The sequence below is a fragment of the Heterodontus francisci genome, chromosome 45 (genome assembly GCF_036365525.1).
Source record: "Heterodontus francisci isolate sHetFra1 chromosome 45, sHetFra1.hap1, whole genome shotgun sequence".
Lineage (NCBI taxonomy): Eukaryota > Metazoa > Chordata > Chondrichthyes > Heterodontiformes > Heterodontidae > Heterodontus > Heterodontus francisci.
In genome coordinates, this window is record NC_090415.1 from 13753120 (window position 1) to 13770579 (window position 17460).

The window sequence follows — 17460 nt, forward strand, 5'->3', positions numbered from 1 at the left end:
ACACAGAAAATCCAGTGAATTGGGCAGAGACAATCAGTTGATCTATCAAAGTCTCTTAGTTTTATGCTCCTATCTATACTACTTAATACACAACTATTCTTTTGCACCTGAAAAGCTTGGATAGATGACTCTGGATTGTGTTATGTAAGTAAGGGTTTGTTCTCCTTGGAGAAATGGAGATTGAGAGGAGGTTTGACAGAGGTGTATATAAGTTAGACAAGGATAACCTGTTGCCATTAGCTGATGGTACAAGGACTAGGAGACACAGACTGATGGTTTATGGCAAGAGATGGAAGGGAATGTGAGGAAGAACTTTTTCTGTTTTACCTGCTGGAACTCGCTGTCCACAAGTGTGGTGGAAGGAGAGACAATCAATGATTTCAATAAGAAACTGGATAAGCACTTGAAGGAAACAAACTTGCTGCAGGGCGACGCTGATCAAGCAAGGAAGTGAATCTGATTGGATGTTGAGAATATTTTGTAAGTCTTATTTCTGAATTTGCATTGACATTTTTAAACTGCAAAATTCCACAGCACACTTGACCATCAACTTTAAGGGAGAAGAACATAATGTTGAGAATATTTGTCATCTTCAATTTAGTCATGGCTTTTCATTTGTCACATTCTGTAGCAAGGTTGCAGAAATATATTTGACCGCGAGTGGGCATTGCAATGACCGGGAATCTAATCTGGGTCAATTGTTTGGAAGGCAGATATACTCACCACTATACCAGCATCGCTGGTATACATGTAGCTCGTCATTTATACAGTATACACACCAGAGCTCATTGGAACTCAAATGTCATTTCAACCATTTCAATCTGCACCTGAACACCACGTTCATGTTCCCATTGGAGGATAGAATCATGGAATGGTTACATCATCTCCTAGAAACCGACAAAATTCTAACAGGACTGGACAGACTAGATGTAGGAAGGATGTTCCTGATGGTGGGGGAGTCCAGGACCAGGGGTGACAGTCTAAAGATAAGGGGTAAGACATTTAGGACTGAGATGAGGAGGGATTTCTTGACCCAGGGAGTGGTGAACCTGTGGAATTCTCTACCACAGAAAAGAGTTGAGGCCAAATCATCAAATAAATTAGTAAAAGTGGTAGTTGCACTGGTTTCGGGCGTTCAGCTGCTCACCAGATGAAATGCATTTCAGTTTCCTCTTGTCATATTTGTAAGGCAATTTTTTTTACACTTCTACACTTTGTGTACTACTAAAGCGTGTCTGGAATTCGAAAATGATCGTCGCTTCTGTCGAAAGGGATCTCGGGAAACGCGGAGAAAGCGGGAACAGTTTACTGCGTTTCGATGATCTGCCATGATCTGATTGAATGGCGGTGCAGGCTGGAAGGACCGAATGGCCGACTCCTGCTCCTATTTTTCTATGTTGCTGAGGCAGCGACCGTTGGGCCCGTCGTGTCGGGGCCGGCTCTCTGCAAGACCAGCTCACCACCTCCCACCAACCCGCCTTTTCTCCATAACTCTGCAGTTTTGTTTTATTCTCGATATAATTATCCAATTCTGTTTTCAGGGTCTCGATTGAATCTGCCCCCAACACACTCGATGTTATTCCTCTCCAATTTCAGATATTTCTGAAGGAATGGGAATATTCTTGCATGACTCACTTTTAACCAGTAGATGGCATCAGTCTACAATCATTTGGATCTTGTGATTTGTGTACACACATATCGACCGCAATGGGTCTGCTGCTGCCCGGGGAGTTCTCCAAGCACGCCGCCTTGGCAGGGACAAAAATACTGACGAATTATCCCAGTTCCTTGTAAATCTCCACAATGTACAGAAATAAAACACGAAACGCAACATCTCTTTTAAAATCCGCCGACAGCTTCTTTGAAACAACTGCTCTGAAAAAATAAACTGACCCTGCCCGGAACTGAGTTTGGCATCAGATAACACAACGGCTCTTCAAAGAGACATCTAATTGGCAAAAGATAGAGCTGTTATCTCTTGTTGATTCCAGCACATAAACGTCTCAGAAGGATGTGACCACCCTCTTTACTGTCCACTGATAACTCTCGAAGCAGAGTGACCCAGATTCCTTTGTCTCCATATTGCAGCTGGGAATTTCAGGACTTTGCAGTTCTCAGTGTGAGAGCAGTGACACCATTGTATACAAGACATTTTATCAGAGTAGCTCATTTTAGAACTCAAGACACGCCTTAGTGGTATATAAACGGTAGTATTGTAAAAAAGCCTTACAAATATGGCAAGAGAAAATTAAAATGCATTCCATCTGATGAGCAGATAAATGCTCGACTCCAGTACAATTCATACCAACACAAAATAACGCGAACAGTATAACATTACCGTCTCTCAGACAGTAACCAGCCCTTTCACAGATAAAGTGGGTGGCTCTGAAAAGAGCCTTTGGGTTGTCAAATTCAGGTCTGGCAGCTTCACTTGCCCTTCGTGCTCGGAGCGCTGGTTTTCTTCGGCAGCAGCACGGCCTGGATATTAGGCAGCACACCGCCTTGTGCGATGGTCACCCCTCCCAGCAGCCTGTTGAGCTCCTCGTCGTTGCGGACGGCCAGCTGCAGGTGTCTGGGGATGATACGGCTCTTCTTGTTGTCCCGGGCCGCGTTGCCGGCCAGCTCGAGGATTTCAGCTGTCAGATACTCGAGCACAGCAGCCAGATAGACCGGGGCTCCGGCACCCACCCGCTCAGCATAGTTGCCCTTTTTAAGGAACCTGTGAACACGGCCCACCGGGAACTGCAGTCCAGCTCGGGAGGAGCGGGACTTGGCCTTGGACCGAGCTTTACCACCAGTCTTCCCTCTTCCAGACATTTCCACAATCTCACAAGCACTTTCACGAAGAATGTTGAGATCCGCCCACATTCCTCCTCCTTGTCCCTTCTGGAGGAATGGAGTGGTGGGCACTGCTGATTGGTCACTCTGCTCTGTGCTCTTCATGTAACCAATCGGAGAGCTGCTGAATTCACCAATCAGGAGACGCCAAGGAGATGAGGGCGGAAAATAACGGCGCCAAATTGTCAGACTGCAACCGATTTTTCAAATTTGAAAAGCCCGCCAATATATTGGGGCTGCTTCAATAGAGAATATCACATTTATAGTTCTTTTTTTACGGTTAAATAAATAAAACCTTTTTCATATTGTGTTATTCTACATTTGGTAACAAGTTCCAGATTGGCTTTTACATTCTGACATCTATTCGGGTTTACTCTCTGTCCTTTTTAAAACCAGCGAGCAGAAAGTCTCTTTCACAACATTCTCCAACCGGGCACATTTCATGTCAATTTTCATAATAATACCGCATCACTGATGAACGATTGTTTGTTATTCGTGGGAGACAACAGCGGAGTGTAGATTTTCAGTGTCAGGTGTCAGCGTGTGAGACGGAGGGTTCCGACACCACCCGGGGTTCTAGATAATGTACTTATTAATTTTTGAGGTCAAACTTGAACTAGGGAAATAAGTGACTGCGAACTGATGTATGTGCGTTAAATCAGCTTTTATTGTCGAAATACAAAAAAGGAGCCGAATATGAACACGTCCGAGAACAAACCTCACAAATGGTCAGTGGTCAGTAATTTATGTACGGGACATTATTAGTTAGAGACAGAAAGATCGCACGGGCAGTGAAACTGCATTAACCAGAATCTATGGGAGTAAAACAGAGATCACAAAGGCAAGGACACTTGATATATAAATCAATATAAGTCGATACTATACAGACAATGTTGTAGCTTTTTCAGAGAAGTTGTGGGTGGCTCTTAAAAGAGCCTTTTTGTGTTTTGGGTGTGTTTCAGTACATTGCAGATATTTACTTGGAGCTGGTGTACTTGGTGACCGCCTTTGTACCTTCCGACACGGCGTGTTTGGCCAGCTCCCCGGGCAGCAGCAGGCGCACGGCGGTCTGGATCTCCCGGGAGCTGATGGTCCTGCGTTTGTTGTAATGGGCCAGGCGGGAAGCCTCACGCGCGATTCGCTCGAAAATATCATTCACAAACGAATTCATGATGCTCATGGCCTTGGAGGAGATGCCGGTGTCAGGGTGAACCTGCTTCATCACTTTGTACACGTAGATGGAGTAACTTTCTTTCCTGGATCTTCTCCGTTTCTTGCTGCCCTTCACTGGCGCCTTCTTCAGAACTTTCTTGGCACCCTTCTTGGAAGGTGCTGCAGTTTTCTTCTCGTCAATCATGATCACGATCAACTTCAGACACAGAATAACCGAAATTTCGCTCCAGGCTCGCTTTTTATAGACATCCCCAGAACCCTATGCTAATGAGGAATGGGAGAAGGCCATGTTCATGATTGGCTGGTTTACAATGATGTCACTGCCTGATGTTCTGTATCTATCTGATTGGGTATCTAAAGTAACCAATCACATTTTGTGCTTCTCACAGCCACAAACTGTCGCAGCAGTCAGATCGTCCAAACCCCTTTGCCGGCCCTTATCCATCGACATCAGTGACTTTCTGAGTCCCTCTTCCTCATCAACCATTTCTATTTTGCTAGTACGAACTCGTCTCTTTTTTCACTCTACGTATAATTTCTCTAAAGTTCCCTTCCTTATCAGGATGTAGCGCCCCTCTGCACTTCCGACCATCAACAGGACCGAATCGTCCAGTATAGTGAGGGTCAGACTGGGGCAAATGCGAGCATTGAAGTGCAAGTCCTTATCTCCATGTAGCGTGCCAAATAAGGTTGGTCAGCTGCAGTCACAAGTAACCACATGAAAGATTTATATGACAGCGCTTCTGATATGTCTTCCTTTTTCCTCAACCGAGGATACCCTTGTCCTCACTTTCCACCCCATCAGCCTCCACATCCAAAGAATCATCCTCCGCCATTTCTGCCACCTCCAGCGTGATGCCACTACTAAATGCATCTTCCCCTCCCTTCCCCTGTCAGCATTCCGAAGGGATCATTCCCTCTGCGACACCCTGGTCCACTCCTCCATTACCCCCACCACCTTGTCCCCTTCCCACGTCACCTTCCCCTGCAAACACAGGAGGTGTAATACCTGCCCCTTTACCTCCTCTCGCCTCACAATCCCAGGCCCCAAACACTCCTTTCGAGTGAAGCAGCGATTTACTTGTACTTCTTTCAATATGATAGACTGTATTCGCTGCTCACAAAGTGGTCTCCGCTACATTGGGGAGACCAAACGCATACTGGGTGACCGCTTTACACAACACTTCTGCTCAGTCTGAACGCATGACCCCGAGCTTCCGGTTGCTTGTCATTTCAACACTCCCCCCCTGCTCTCATGCTCATATCTCTGTCCTGGGATTGCTGCAGTGTTCCAGGGAACATCAACGCAAGCTCGAGGAACAGCATCTCATTTACTGATCAGGCACAATACAACCTGCCAGACTGAGCATTGAGTTCAATAATTTCAGAGCATGACTGGCCCCCCATTTTACTTTTATTTTTAGTTATTCTTTCTTATTTATATTTATTTTTCTGTTTATTTTATATCATCTTAGTTGGTACAGTTTGCTTACCCACTTTTTTTTCCATGTTGGTACTTGTGGCTATTCAAATTTCATCCATTAACACCCTATCTGTACTAATGCTTTGTCTTTCAACACACCATTAACATAATGTTTGCCTTTGATCCATGACCTTCTGGTCAGCTATTCTGTGACGTTGTCCTTTCTACACCTTCTCCTTTGTTATCTCGTGCCCCACCCCCGCTTTACTTCCTTAAAACATTTCACATTTCTAATATTTACCAGTTCTGAAGAAGGGTCACTGACCTGAAACGTTAACTCTGCTTCTCTCTCCACAGATGCTGCCAAACCAGCTGAGTATATACAGCATTTCTTGTTATTATGAAAGATTGAGATCGTGACCATTCCATATTTCTGGCTGAAACTCGGTGAGGCAAGGGAACTTATTATTACTGGCGACAAATATTCAGGAAAGATAGGTCTGAAAAATATGGAGGGTTGTGCAGTGGAAGGAATTGATCAAATATAATATGATAACACTGGCAGGGATGCTGTTTTTGAGGTGTTAACAAAAGCATCTATTTGGTCATATATGCGGAATATGGCAGGAGGAAATGCATGGACATTCTGGGGCGCGAAATATTTGCCCTTCCCTGCAGGACATGTAAGTGTGGGATTCATTCTGTGCCCATCAGTATGTGATATTTACCTGTGGCTTTTACTCCGTATCGGTCAATCTATGGTCAATGATTTTGTGATTTCATTCAATAATTTCAATCTTCAATAGGTGATTCTGTTTTTTTTTTTAAATTCTCCGTAACAATCAGTTTCTAAATGGGTGATTATGGGTTTTGTTCTGTACCTCTGAGCTTCTACTGAGTGAATGTGAGTTTTGCTATGTATCTGTTAATCTCCTCTTTTGGAATCTGGGCATTTCTCTTTATCTGTGAATTTCTGAATTGTGAATTTGGATTTTAATCTGCACCTGTCAGTTTCTGGTATGAAAGGTTGTTTGATTTTGTCTCTGTACCTGTTAGTAAGTGGCATTTTTGTGTAGCTTTACACTGCACATGTTAATTGATGACACGCCAGCGTTGTTTTCACTCGACATGTCAGTCTCTGGTTTGGAGGCCTCGCCTATGTTCTGTATCCATCAGATGTCTACATATAAGGATGGGTTTTAACCCGTTTCTTTCAATCTGTTGTATGTAAGTACTGTTTATTATCTGTATCTGTACGTTTCTGATGAATGAATGTGGACTGTATCGCATCCCTGTCAGTGGTTCATTAAGAGATATTTTACAAGGTACCTGCCAGTTCTGATATGTCAGTATGGGTTGTGATCTACATCTGGCCGTTTCTGGTATGAGACATGAGCATTGTTTTCACTCTGTGTACGTTAGCCTCAAGTGTCAGAAGCTGGGTTTAGTCATACATCTCATTCTCTGCTGTATGATTGTGGATTTACATCTGTACAAGTTCGTTTCTGATACGGGCGTGTGAATTTTATTCTGTATGCCAATTTCTGGTATGTGAGTGTGTGTTTTTTCTGTCCTGTCACTTTCTGTTGAACTGTATGATGGATTCGCTTTGGATCTGTGAATTTCTGCTATGTGAATGTTGGCTTTCCTTTACATTTGTCAGAGAGTTATACAGCACAGAAACAGGCCCTTTGGCCCATTGTGTCTCTGCCTCCCATCAAGCATGAATATATTCGAATCACATTTGCCAGCACTTGGCCCATAGTCTTGTATGCTATGGCGTTTCAAGTGTTCATCTAAATCCTTCTCAAATGCTATGAGGGGTCCTGACTCTACCAGCCCTTCAGGTAGTGTGTTCCAGATTCCAACCACACTCTGTGTGAAATATTTTCTCCTCAAGTCCCCTCTAAACCTGCTGCCCATTACTGAAATCTATCTCCCCTGGTTATTGATCCCTCCACTGAGGGAAACGTTTTCTTCCTATCTTTACTATCAATGTCCCGTCTAATTTTGTATACCTCAATCAGTTCCCCCCTCAGCCTTCTCTGCTCCAAGGAAAACAACCCTAGCCTATCCAGTCTCTCTTCATAACTGAAATGCCACAGCCCAGGAAACATCCTGATGAATCTCCTCTGCACGCTCTCCATTGCAATCACTTCCTTCCTTTGGTGAGTTGACCAGAACTGTACACAGTACTCCAGCTGTGGCCTAACTAGCATTTCATTCAGCTCCCTCATAACCTCCCTGCTCTTATATTCTCATTCTCTGGTATATGAGTTTGTGTCTTTTTATTCTGGTTAGCTGTCACACTCACTTCTCTGAAGTAAACATCTTATGAACCGTCTCCAACACATTTCCTTCCTTTATTAAATAAGGAGACCAAAACTGCACACAGTATTCTAGATGTGGTCTCACCAATGCCCTGTTTCACTGAAGTATAACGGGATTATTTTCATTTTCAATTCCTCACGTAATACTGGATAGCATTCCATTTGCCTTCCTTCTGTCTTGCTGTAACTGCACACTAACTTTTTTGACTCATGCACTAGAACACCTAGATCCCTCTCCAGAATTCTGCAGTCGCTCAGCACTGAAGTATTTTTTAATATTCCTGACAAAGTGAACAACTTCCCATTTTCTCACATTGTACATCATCTGCCAGATTCCTGCCCACTCACTCAACCTACATATATCAGTCTTCAACTTCCTTATGTCCTCCTCACTACATACATTCCTACCTATCTTTGTTTCATCTGCAAATTTAGCTGCCATGTCATCACTCCCCTCATCTACGTCATTGATATAAATTGTAAAAAGTTGAGGCCCCAGCACTCGTCACATCCTGCCAATCAGAAAAGGACCCATTTCTGCATTCTGTGTGTTCTGCCAGCCAGTCAATCTTCTATCCATGCCAATATGTTACCCATGAGCTCCTACTTTGCACAATAACCTTTTATGTGGCACCTTGTCAAATGCCTTCTGGAAATCCAAGTACTGTCTGTCAACCGGGTTCCCCTTTATCCACAGTGCATGTTAGTCCTTCAAGGAACTTCAATAAATAGGTTAAACATGATTTCCCCTTCACAAAACCATGTTGACTATTCCTGATGACCTTATGTTTCTCAAAATGCCCAGTTATAGCCTCCTCATTGATCAATTCTACCACCTTCCTCATGACAGGGGTCAAGCTAACTGGCCTATAGTTAATGTTAACTCTGCATCTCTCTCCACAGATGCTGCCAGACCTGCTGAGTATTTCCAGCACTTTTTGTTTTGTTTCAAATTTCCAGCATCTGTAGTATTTTGCTTTTATATTACTGTAGTTACCCTTTCTCTGCCTCCACACCTTCTCGAATAGAGGGGTTATATTTTCTACTTTCCAGTCTGATGTCACCTTTCCAGAATCTTACGAATTTTGAAAAATTAACACCACCAAATCTATTACTTCCGTAGCCACCATTTTGAAACTCCTAGGATGAAGCCCATCGGGATCCGTGGACTTGTCAGCCCGTTGCTCCATCACTTTACTCAGTACCACTTCCCTGGTGATTGTAATTTCAACAAGTTCCTCTCTTCCATCCACCTCCTGATTTACAGCTATGATGGGAATGTTTTTTGTATTTGCTACAGTGAAGATAGAAGCATTTTTTAATGTACATTTCTTCTGTCATTTCCTTATTCTCAACCTTTAACTCCTAATTTTCATTCTCTAGAGGACCCAACACTCAATTTACTTGCACTTTTCCTTTTCTAATACCTGTGGAAACTCTTGCTATCAGTTTTTAGATTTCTAGCTAGCTTACACCCATGCTCTAATTTATTTTCCTGATTAACCTTTTAGTTATTCTCTGCCATTCTATATATTATGACCAATCATCTGACCTGCCACTCATCTTTGCACAATTCTCTGCCTTTTCATGCAGGTTGATGCCTTCCTTATCTTCTTTAATCAACCATGGATTGGGATCCTCCCCTTGGAATTATTTTTCGTAGTAGGGATATACTTATTTTAAGTATTCTGAAATATCCACTTAAATGTCTGCCACTGCTTCTCTATTGAACTATCTCTTGGCCCAGTAACCCAGTTCACTTCAGCTAGCTCAGCTTGTATGCCCACATAGCTGCCCTTATTTAAGTTTAAAATACTAGTCTTTGACCCACTCCTCTCATTTTCAAACTGGATGCAAACCTCAATCATATTGTGATCATTGCTACCAAGAGGTGCATATACTCTGAGGTCATTAATTAATCCTGTCAAATTACACAATACCAAGTCTAATATAACCTGCTCACTGGACGGGTCTGGAAGATACTGCTCAAAGAAACTATTTTGAAAGCATTCTATGAACTCCTCATACAGGCTTCTATTACTAATCTGATTTTTTCCAGTTTATCTGTTGATTAAAATCACCCATGATTATTTCCATCTCTTTATCACAAGCACCCAATAGTTATTCTTGTAGACTTCATCCTACATTGTGATGACTGTCTGTGGGCCTGTAGACTACACCCAATAGTGCCTTTTCCCCCGACTATTCCTCAACTCCACCCAAACCGATTCTACATCCTGATCTCCTGAACCAAGGTCATGTCTAACTATTGCACGAATGCCAATCTTGTTTAACTGTGCCACCCCTCCAACTTCACCTAGCTTCCTATTCTTCTTGAAAGTTACACACCCCTCAATATTGAGGACACAATCCTTGTCATCCTGCAGCCATGTCTCCATAATGGCTATTAGATCATATTCATTTAACACTTCCCCTATCTCCTCTGATTCCACACACAACTTCCCACTACTATCCTTGATTCGCCCTAATCTAACTCTAGTCATTCTTTTATTCCTGATATACCTATAGAAAGCCTTAGGGTTTTCCTTGATCCTATCCGCCAATGACTTCTCGTGTCCTCTCCTTGCTCTTCTTTGCTCTCCCTTTAGATCCTTCCTGGCAAGCTTGTCACTCTCAAGCGCCCTAACTGAGCCTTCACGTCTCATCCTAACATAAGCCGCCTTCTTCCTTTTGACAAGCGCTTCAGCTTCTTTAGTAAACCACGGCTCCCTCACTCAACAACTTCCTCCCTGCCTGACAGGTACATACTTATCAAGAACACGCAGTAGCTGCTCCTTGAATAAGCTCCACATTTCGATTGTGCCCATCCCCTGCAGTTTCCTTCCCCATCCTACGCATCCTAAATCTTGCCTAATCGCATCATAATTTCCTTTCTCACAGCTATAATTCTTGCCCTGCAGTATATACCTGTCCCTGCCCATCGCTAAGGTAAACCTAACCGAATTGTGATCACTATCACCAAAGTGCTCACCTACATCTAAATCTAACACCTGGCCGGGTTCATTACCCAGTACCAAATCCAATGTGGCATCGCCCCTGGTTGGCCTGTCTACATTCTGAGTCAGAAAACCCTCCTGCACACACTGGACAAAAACTGACCCATCTAAAGTACTCGAGCCAGAGACCAGAAGCAGCAGCGAGAGCCGCTCGGTTCTGTTCTGTGGACCTGCTTGACCAGCAAAAGGTGAAGTGTGACGTCACAGGAGAGCTGCTAAGTGATTGGTGGGTATTTCTTTCTTCCATTTGAGCAGTGGGAGTGGTGAGAGTGCGAGCCAGGGGGCAGCCGGGAAGGTAAGTTTCACTGTAAAGTACTTACCTCGTGATTGGGCGGACGCAGACATGGGGACTGCTGGGTAAGTGAACTTATATATTCAGGCAGTGGCTAAACCTGAAACACTGCACGTGTAGTGTCTCCCACCCATCCTCCTCCTCAAACCAAAAAAAAAGGTCTCTTGTGTGGAGGGTTCGGTCAGGTAAGTTTTTTCCTTTATTTTTTAAAATCTCTTTTGTCAATTTAGAGTGGAGGGGATGGAAGCTCGGGCAGTTGCATGCTCCTCTTACAGGATGTGGGAGGTAAGGGTCACCAGTTGTTTAATATTGGAAGGCATCAAGATCGGCGCAGGCTTGGAGGGCCGAATGGCCTGTTCCTGTGCTGTACTGTTCATGGTTCTCACCATCTGTTGCTCTCTCACTCTCACCTATTTTCTCTCAGTCTCTCCATCTCTCTTTGATTCTTTCAAGCTCAGTTCTTCCTCTCTCTCTCCCCATCACTCTCTCTTTTCTATTTCCCTCCCAATTACTTGCTCTCCAACTGTCTTGCTATGTCTGTCCATGTTGGGTGCCTTTAAGAGTTTGGGACAGTTCTGGTGGTGCAGGGTCCCTTTAAGAGTCTGGTGCTGACCCCCTCCCCCACCCGAGGGGGGGCGGGGAGGGGGGGGGTGGGGTGACAAGTCGCCTTAACCGCGGCTGCGCGGAGGCAGGTTTTGACCCCTTGACCTCCAGACACGTGGGGCAAGGCAGGGGGTGTCATCAGCCGCCATGTTTGCGTGACGTCACAAGCCGGCCACTTATTTCCGTAAACAGCAGCTGAAAGGAAAAAGAGAAGCGGCTTCAGCTCTCGATCTCAATGGAGGAAAGTTGAACGTCTGAGCCGGGGGAGAAATAAAAAAGCAGCGGTTAACGCTCTTGTAGAGATGCGCATGTGCGGAGCATCCTCCCAGAGTGCAGCGCGGCCTGTACCGCAGAAAGGGGACGTTCCCAGTCGCGCTGCATTGTGGGAGCCGCAGGACGCCATTGCCCCCTCATTAACTCAGTAAAAATTAACTCATTCCCTCTCTGCTCTCCATCCCTCCTTTTCATATTGCAGGCTGAAATGGGCTTTGTTGGCATTCATTACACCATCCCGGGTGTGATCAGATACTCTGTCCCTTCGTAATCGATTTCCCGTCCCTCCAACAGCTTGTGCTTGTGATTGGCTTTTCTCCTACTGAAATGGTTGCTGAATGTGTTGGCCTTTTTCCTGGCTTCATAGCTAACCCTCTCTCGCTCTGTCTCTCTCCTAGTGTCAGTGGTAGCAGGAGGGAGAGAGAGAGGAAGACGGAGAAAGACACAAAGAACAACCCCAGCTTCTCAAATCTATCCACGTAACTGAAGTCCCTCATCCCTGGAACCTTGCTCCTGAATCTTTTTTGCATCCTCTCTACAGCCCCCACATCCTTCCTAAAGTATGGTGTCCAGAATTGGACACAATACTAGATGAGGATGAAGCAGTGTTTTATAAAGCTTCATCATAACCTCCTTGCTTTTATGCTCTCAGCCTCTATTTACAAAGCCTGGATCCCATATGCCTTTTAACCACTTTCTCAACTAGCCCTGCCACCTTCAATTTGTGCACAGACACCCCCAGGTCTCTCTGTTCCTGCACCCACTTCCTTCTCTTCTTAGATTCCCATAACAGAGAGGGACAGAAGGACAGGGAGGTCTAGAAATAAGGAGGGGGAGAGAGAGCAAACAAACAGGAAACACATATGGGAACACCACCACCTGCAAGTTTCCCTTCCAGTCTCACACCATCCTGACTTGGAACGATATCACCATTCCTTCACTGTCACTAGGTCAAAATCTGGATCTCACTTCCTGACAGCACTGTGGGTGTACCTACCCCACATGGACTGCAGCGGTTCAAGAAGGTTCAACGGCAATTCGTGATGGGCAATAAAATGCTGACATAGCAGGAATGCACACATCCAACAAATGAATAAAAAATAACAATTTGGCACCAAGTCACTAAAGGGGAGACCACTGGAGGGACAGAGAGAGAGGCAGAGAAGGAGAAAGATGGAGTGACAGGGAGGGAAGGACAGATGGAGGGATAGAAAGAGATACAGAGATAGAAGGAGAGAGAGGGAGTGTCAGGGAGGGAAAGACAGATGGAGGGACAGAGTGAGAGACAGAGAGAGAAGGAGAGTGGAAGAGACAGAGAGGGAAAGAGATGGAGGGACAGAGTGAGAGATGGAGAGAGAAGGAGAAAGATGGAGAGAGATGGAATGACAGGGAGGGAAGGACAGATGGAGGGATAGAGAGAGACAGAGATAGAAGGAGAGAGAGGGAGAGACAGAGAGGGAAAGACAGATGGAGGGACAGAGAGAGTGAGAGGCAGAGATGGAAGGAGAGAAAGGGAGAAACAGACAGGGAAAGACAGATGGAGGGACAGAGAGAGATACAGAGATAGAAGGAGAGAGAGGCAGTGACAGGGAGGGAAAGACAGTTGGAGAGACAGAGAGAGAGAGAGGCAGAGATGGAAGGAGAGAGAGGGAGTGAAAGGGAGGGAAAGGCAGATGGAGAGACAGAGAGAAATAGAAGGAAAGAGGGAGAGACAGAGAGGGAAAGACTGATGGAGAGGCAGAGAGAGAGAGGCAGAGATGAAAGGAGAGAGAGGGAGTGACAGAGAGGGAAAGACAGATGGAGAGACAGAGAGAGAGAGACAGAGATAGAAGGAGAGAGAGGGAAAGACAGATGGATAGACAGAGAGAGAGAGGCAGAGATGGAAGGAGAGAGATGGAGTGTCAGGGAGGGAAGGACAGATGGAGAGATAGTGAGAGAGAGACAGAGACAGAAAGAGAGGGAGGGACTGGACAGGGTGGATGCTGAGAGGATGTTTCCCCTTGTTGGGGAGACTAGAACTTGGGGACACAGTTTAAAAATTAGGGACGTCCCATTTAAAACTGAGATAAGGAGACATGTTTTTCTCTCAGAGGAGGGTCAGTCTGTGGAATTCTCTTCCCCAGAGAGCAGTGGAGGCTGGATCATTGAATATATTCAAGGCTGAGTTCGATAGATTTTTTATCAGTTAGGGAGTCAAGGGTTTTGGGACGCGGACAGGAAAGTGGAGTTGAGTTCACAATCAGATCAGCCATTGAATGACAGAGCAGGCTCGAGGGGCCGAATGGCCTACTCCTGCTCCTAATTTATTTGTTCTTGTGTGTTCCATTTCACCAGACAGCCTCTCTCCTCCTGAAGTCTGCTACTAGTCCCTTCCCTTTTATTACATTGCAGATGACACAAACATTGAAGTTATGCCCTGTAAACACAAGTCCAAGTCATTAGTATATATCAAAAAGATCAGTGGTCCTAATATAAACCTCCACTGTATACCTCCCTCCAGTCTGAAACAACCATTGTCCACTCTCTCAGCCAATGTCGTATCCACTCAGCCACAGCCCCTTTCATCTCTGGAGCACCAATATTGCTAACTGGTCAATTAGGAGGCACCATTAAGTCCTCCCCATGAGGACACTGGTCCCAGACCTCTCTGTTTGCACTCTCCCATCAACATTCCCCAGACAGGTACAGCATGGATTAGATACAGAGTAATGCTCCTTCTACACTGTCCAATCCAACAGTCCCAGGGCAGGAACATCATGGGGGGGATACAGAGTGAATCTCACTAGACACTGTCCGAAACAGACACAGTGAGATACAGAAAGGGAGAAACAGAGAGACACAGACAGACAGGGCGACTGAGAGAGAAAGAAGGATATTTAACATCAGACATAGGAAGAGGAGGAGGTAATTTAACCCCTCGACCCCGTTCCAGCATTCAGTGTTATCAGGGCTGAACTGTGATCTAACTAACACTATATATCCCACCTTTGCCCCTTATCTCTTAATACCTTTGGTAAACAAAAATCTACCAATTTCAGATTTAAAAATTTACAAGTGTCTCAGCATCAATTGCTGTTTGTGGAAGAGAGTTCCAAACTGAAACCACACCTGATGTGTTGAACTGTTTCTTCATTTCACTCCTGAATGGTTTTAAGACTACATTTAGATTTTTAGACTATGCCCCAAGTTCCTGACTCCGCAGCCAGTGGGAATAGTTACTCTCAGTCCACCCTATCAGTTTCCCTTATTACTTTGTAAACCTTCATCAAATCACCCAATAACCTTCTAAATTTCAGGGTTACAGAGTAAGTTTCCCTCTACACTGTCCCATCACACACTCCGAGGGCAGGAACATCATGGGATGGATACAGAGTGAATCTCACTGGACACTGTCCGAAACAGACAGAGAGAGAGACAGAAAGAGAGAAACAGAGAGACATAGACTGACAGAGAAAGAAGGATATTTAACAGGGGATATTGGAAGAGGAGGATGCAATTTAACCCCACAACTCTGTTCCGGCATTCAATGAGATCATGGCTGATCTGTGATCTATCTTACACCATAGATCCTGCCTTTGCCCCTTATCTCTTAATACCTTTGGTTAACAAGATTCTATCAATCACAGATTTAAAAATTAACCAATAAGCCAGCATGAAATTTCCACAAACAATATCATAAGGGTGTGATGACTCCCACAGTGGAATAGCTTGCTGAATATTTAAAATGGAGGCTATTCCTTCTGGATCATCAAAAGTGTCCGCCTGGGCCCCAACTTCATCTGCATTTCTCCCTCTCCCGATGTTTTTTATTCTCTCCACACCTATCTCTTCTATGTTTGTGTACACAGCAGTGAAGGATTAAATCAAATTAATATATCTGACATTGTTCCAGATTCCAACCACCCTCTGGGTGAAAAATCTTTTGCTCAAATCCCCTCTAAACCTCCTGCCTCTTGCCTTCAATCTATGCCCCCTGGTTATTGACCCCTCCACTAAGGGAAAAAGTTTCTTCCTATCTATCCTATCAATGCCCCTCATAATTTTGTATACCTCAATCAGGTCCCCCCTCAGCCTTCTCTGCTCTAAGGAAAACAAGTCCAGCCTTTTCGGTCTCTCTTCATAGCTGAAATGCTCCAGCCCAGGCAACATCCTGGTGAATCTCCTCTGCGTCCTCTCCAGTGCAATCACATCCTTCCTATAGTGTGGTGCCCAGAACTGTACACTGTACTCCAGCTGTGGCCTAACCAGTGTTTTATATAGCTCCATCATAACCTCCCTGCTCTTATATTCTATGCCTCAACTAATAAAGGCAAGTATCCCATATACCTTCCTAACCACCTTGTCTCCCTGCGCTGCAGCCTTCAGTGATCTATGGACAAGTACACCAAGATCCCTCTGACACTCTGTACTTCTTATGGTCCTACCATTCATTGGATATTCCCTAGCCTTGTTCGTCCTTCCAAAATTCTATGTAACCTAACCTATGTATAATCTTTAATCTTGCAATGCATGTGTAATGTTTAATTTCTGAAAGCCAGACAGAGTAAAGCTTAACGTACTCCAAAAAACTCCAGACTTTTGGCATTTATTACCTTATCGGGTCATATCTGTCATTAAGTTGGACTAGACTTGTGAATAATTCTTTTTAAGTTGTTTTTCCGACAGTACGAGTGTAAATCGATTTGCAGCATCCCATCATATAATATACACTCCTGTCTATATTGTCTGAATACAGACATAAAATAGCTACAAATTTTGCTATTTATTTCGGGGCAGACAGGTGAAGTGTTTATTTTGTCTGTGATTTAACTCGACCCCCAATGATAACCAACATGGTGGGAGCGAGTGACAGACAGAGAGAGAGGAACAGAGGTAGAGTAACAGAGAGATAGGGAGAGATAGAAATGGAGAGAGAACAGAGAGATAGTGAGGGATAGAGACAGTAGCAGAGAGATAGAAAGTGCCAGGAGACCCTGAGACACTTTAGAAGCAGGGGGACGGGGAGACAGGCTGTGTGGGGACCCTGGGGTAACATTACAGATAGACAGGGTAGATGTAGGTAAGATGTTTCTCCTGGTTGAGGAGTCTAGAACCAGGGGACACAATTTCAAAATAAGGCGGAAGCCACTTGGGACAGAGATGAGGAGAAATTTCATTACTCAGAGGGTTGTGAATCTTAGGAATTCTCTATCCCAGAGGGCTGTGGAAGCTCAGTCATTGAGTATGTTTAAAGCAGAGATTGACAGATTTCTAAATACCAATGACATAAATGGTATGAGGATAGTCTGGGAAAATCACATTGAAGTGGATGATCAGCCATGATAGTATTGAATGGCAGAGCAGGTTTTATGGGCTGAATGGCCTAATCCTGTTCCTATATTCCAAAGCTGCCAAAATAGTTTCTCGCAAACTACCCCATCAGTTCCCCTTAATATCTCAACAACTTTGATCAAATCACCATGATCCTCCTAAATGCCAGGGAATAAATCCCCAGTTTGTGTAATATCACCT

At 44.5% G+C, this 17460-nt stretch overlaps 2 protein-coding genes across 2 annotated transcripts; both read right to left on the minus strand.

Moving 5' to 3' along the window:
• Positions 1-2448: 2448 nt before the first annotated feature.
• On the minus strand, positions 2449-2817 carry LOC137356207 (histone H2AX-like; the record flags this gene model as incomplete). Its single annotated transcript, XM_068022057.1, has 1 exon — positions 2449-2817. A coding segment is annotated over exon 1 (369 nt), but the record flags the coding sequence as incomplete, so codon positions are not given.
• Positions 2818-3530: 713 nt separating this feature from the next.
• On the minus strand, positions 3531-4197 carry LOC137356312 (histone H2B 7-like). Its single transcript, XM_068022190.1, has one exon. The coding sequence runs from the start codon at positions 4193-4195 to the stop codon at positions 3815-3817; it is 381 nt and encodes a 126-aa protein (XP_067878291.1). The 5' UTR covers positions 4196-4197; the 3' UTR covers positions 3531-3814.
• Positions 4198-17460: the final 13263 nt, after the last annotated feature.

What these genes read in the sequence shown, in the direction of transcription:
- LOC137356312 (XM_068022190.1), bottom strand. Translation starts at nt 4,195, where the DNA reads ATGATTGACGAGAAGAAAACTGCAGCACCTTCCAAGAAGGGTGCCAAG.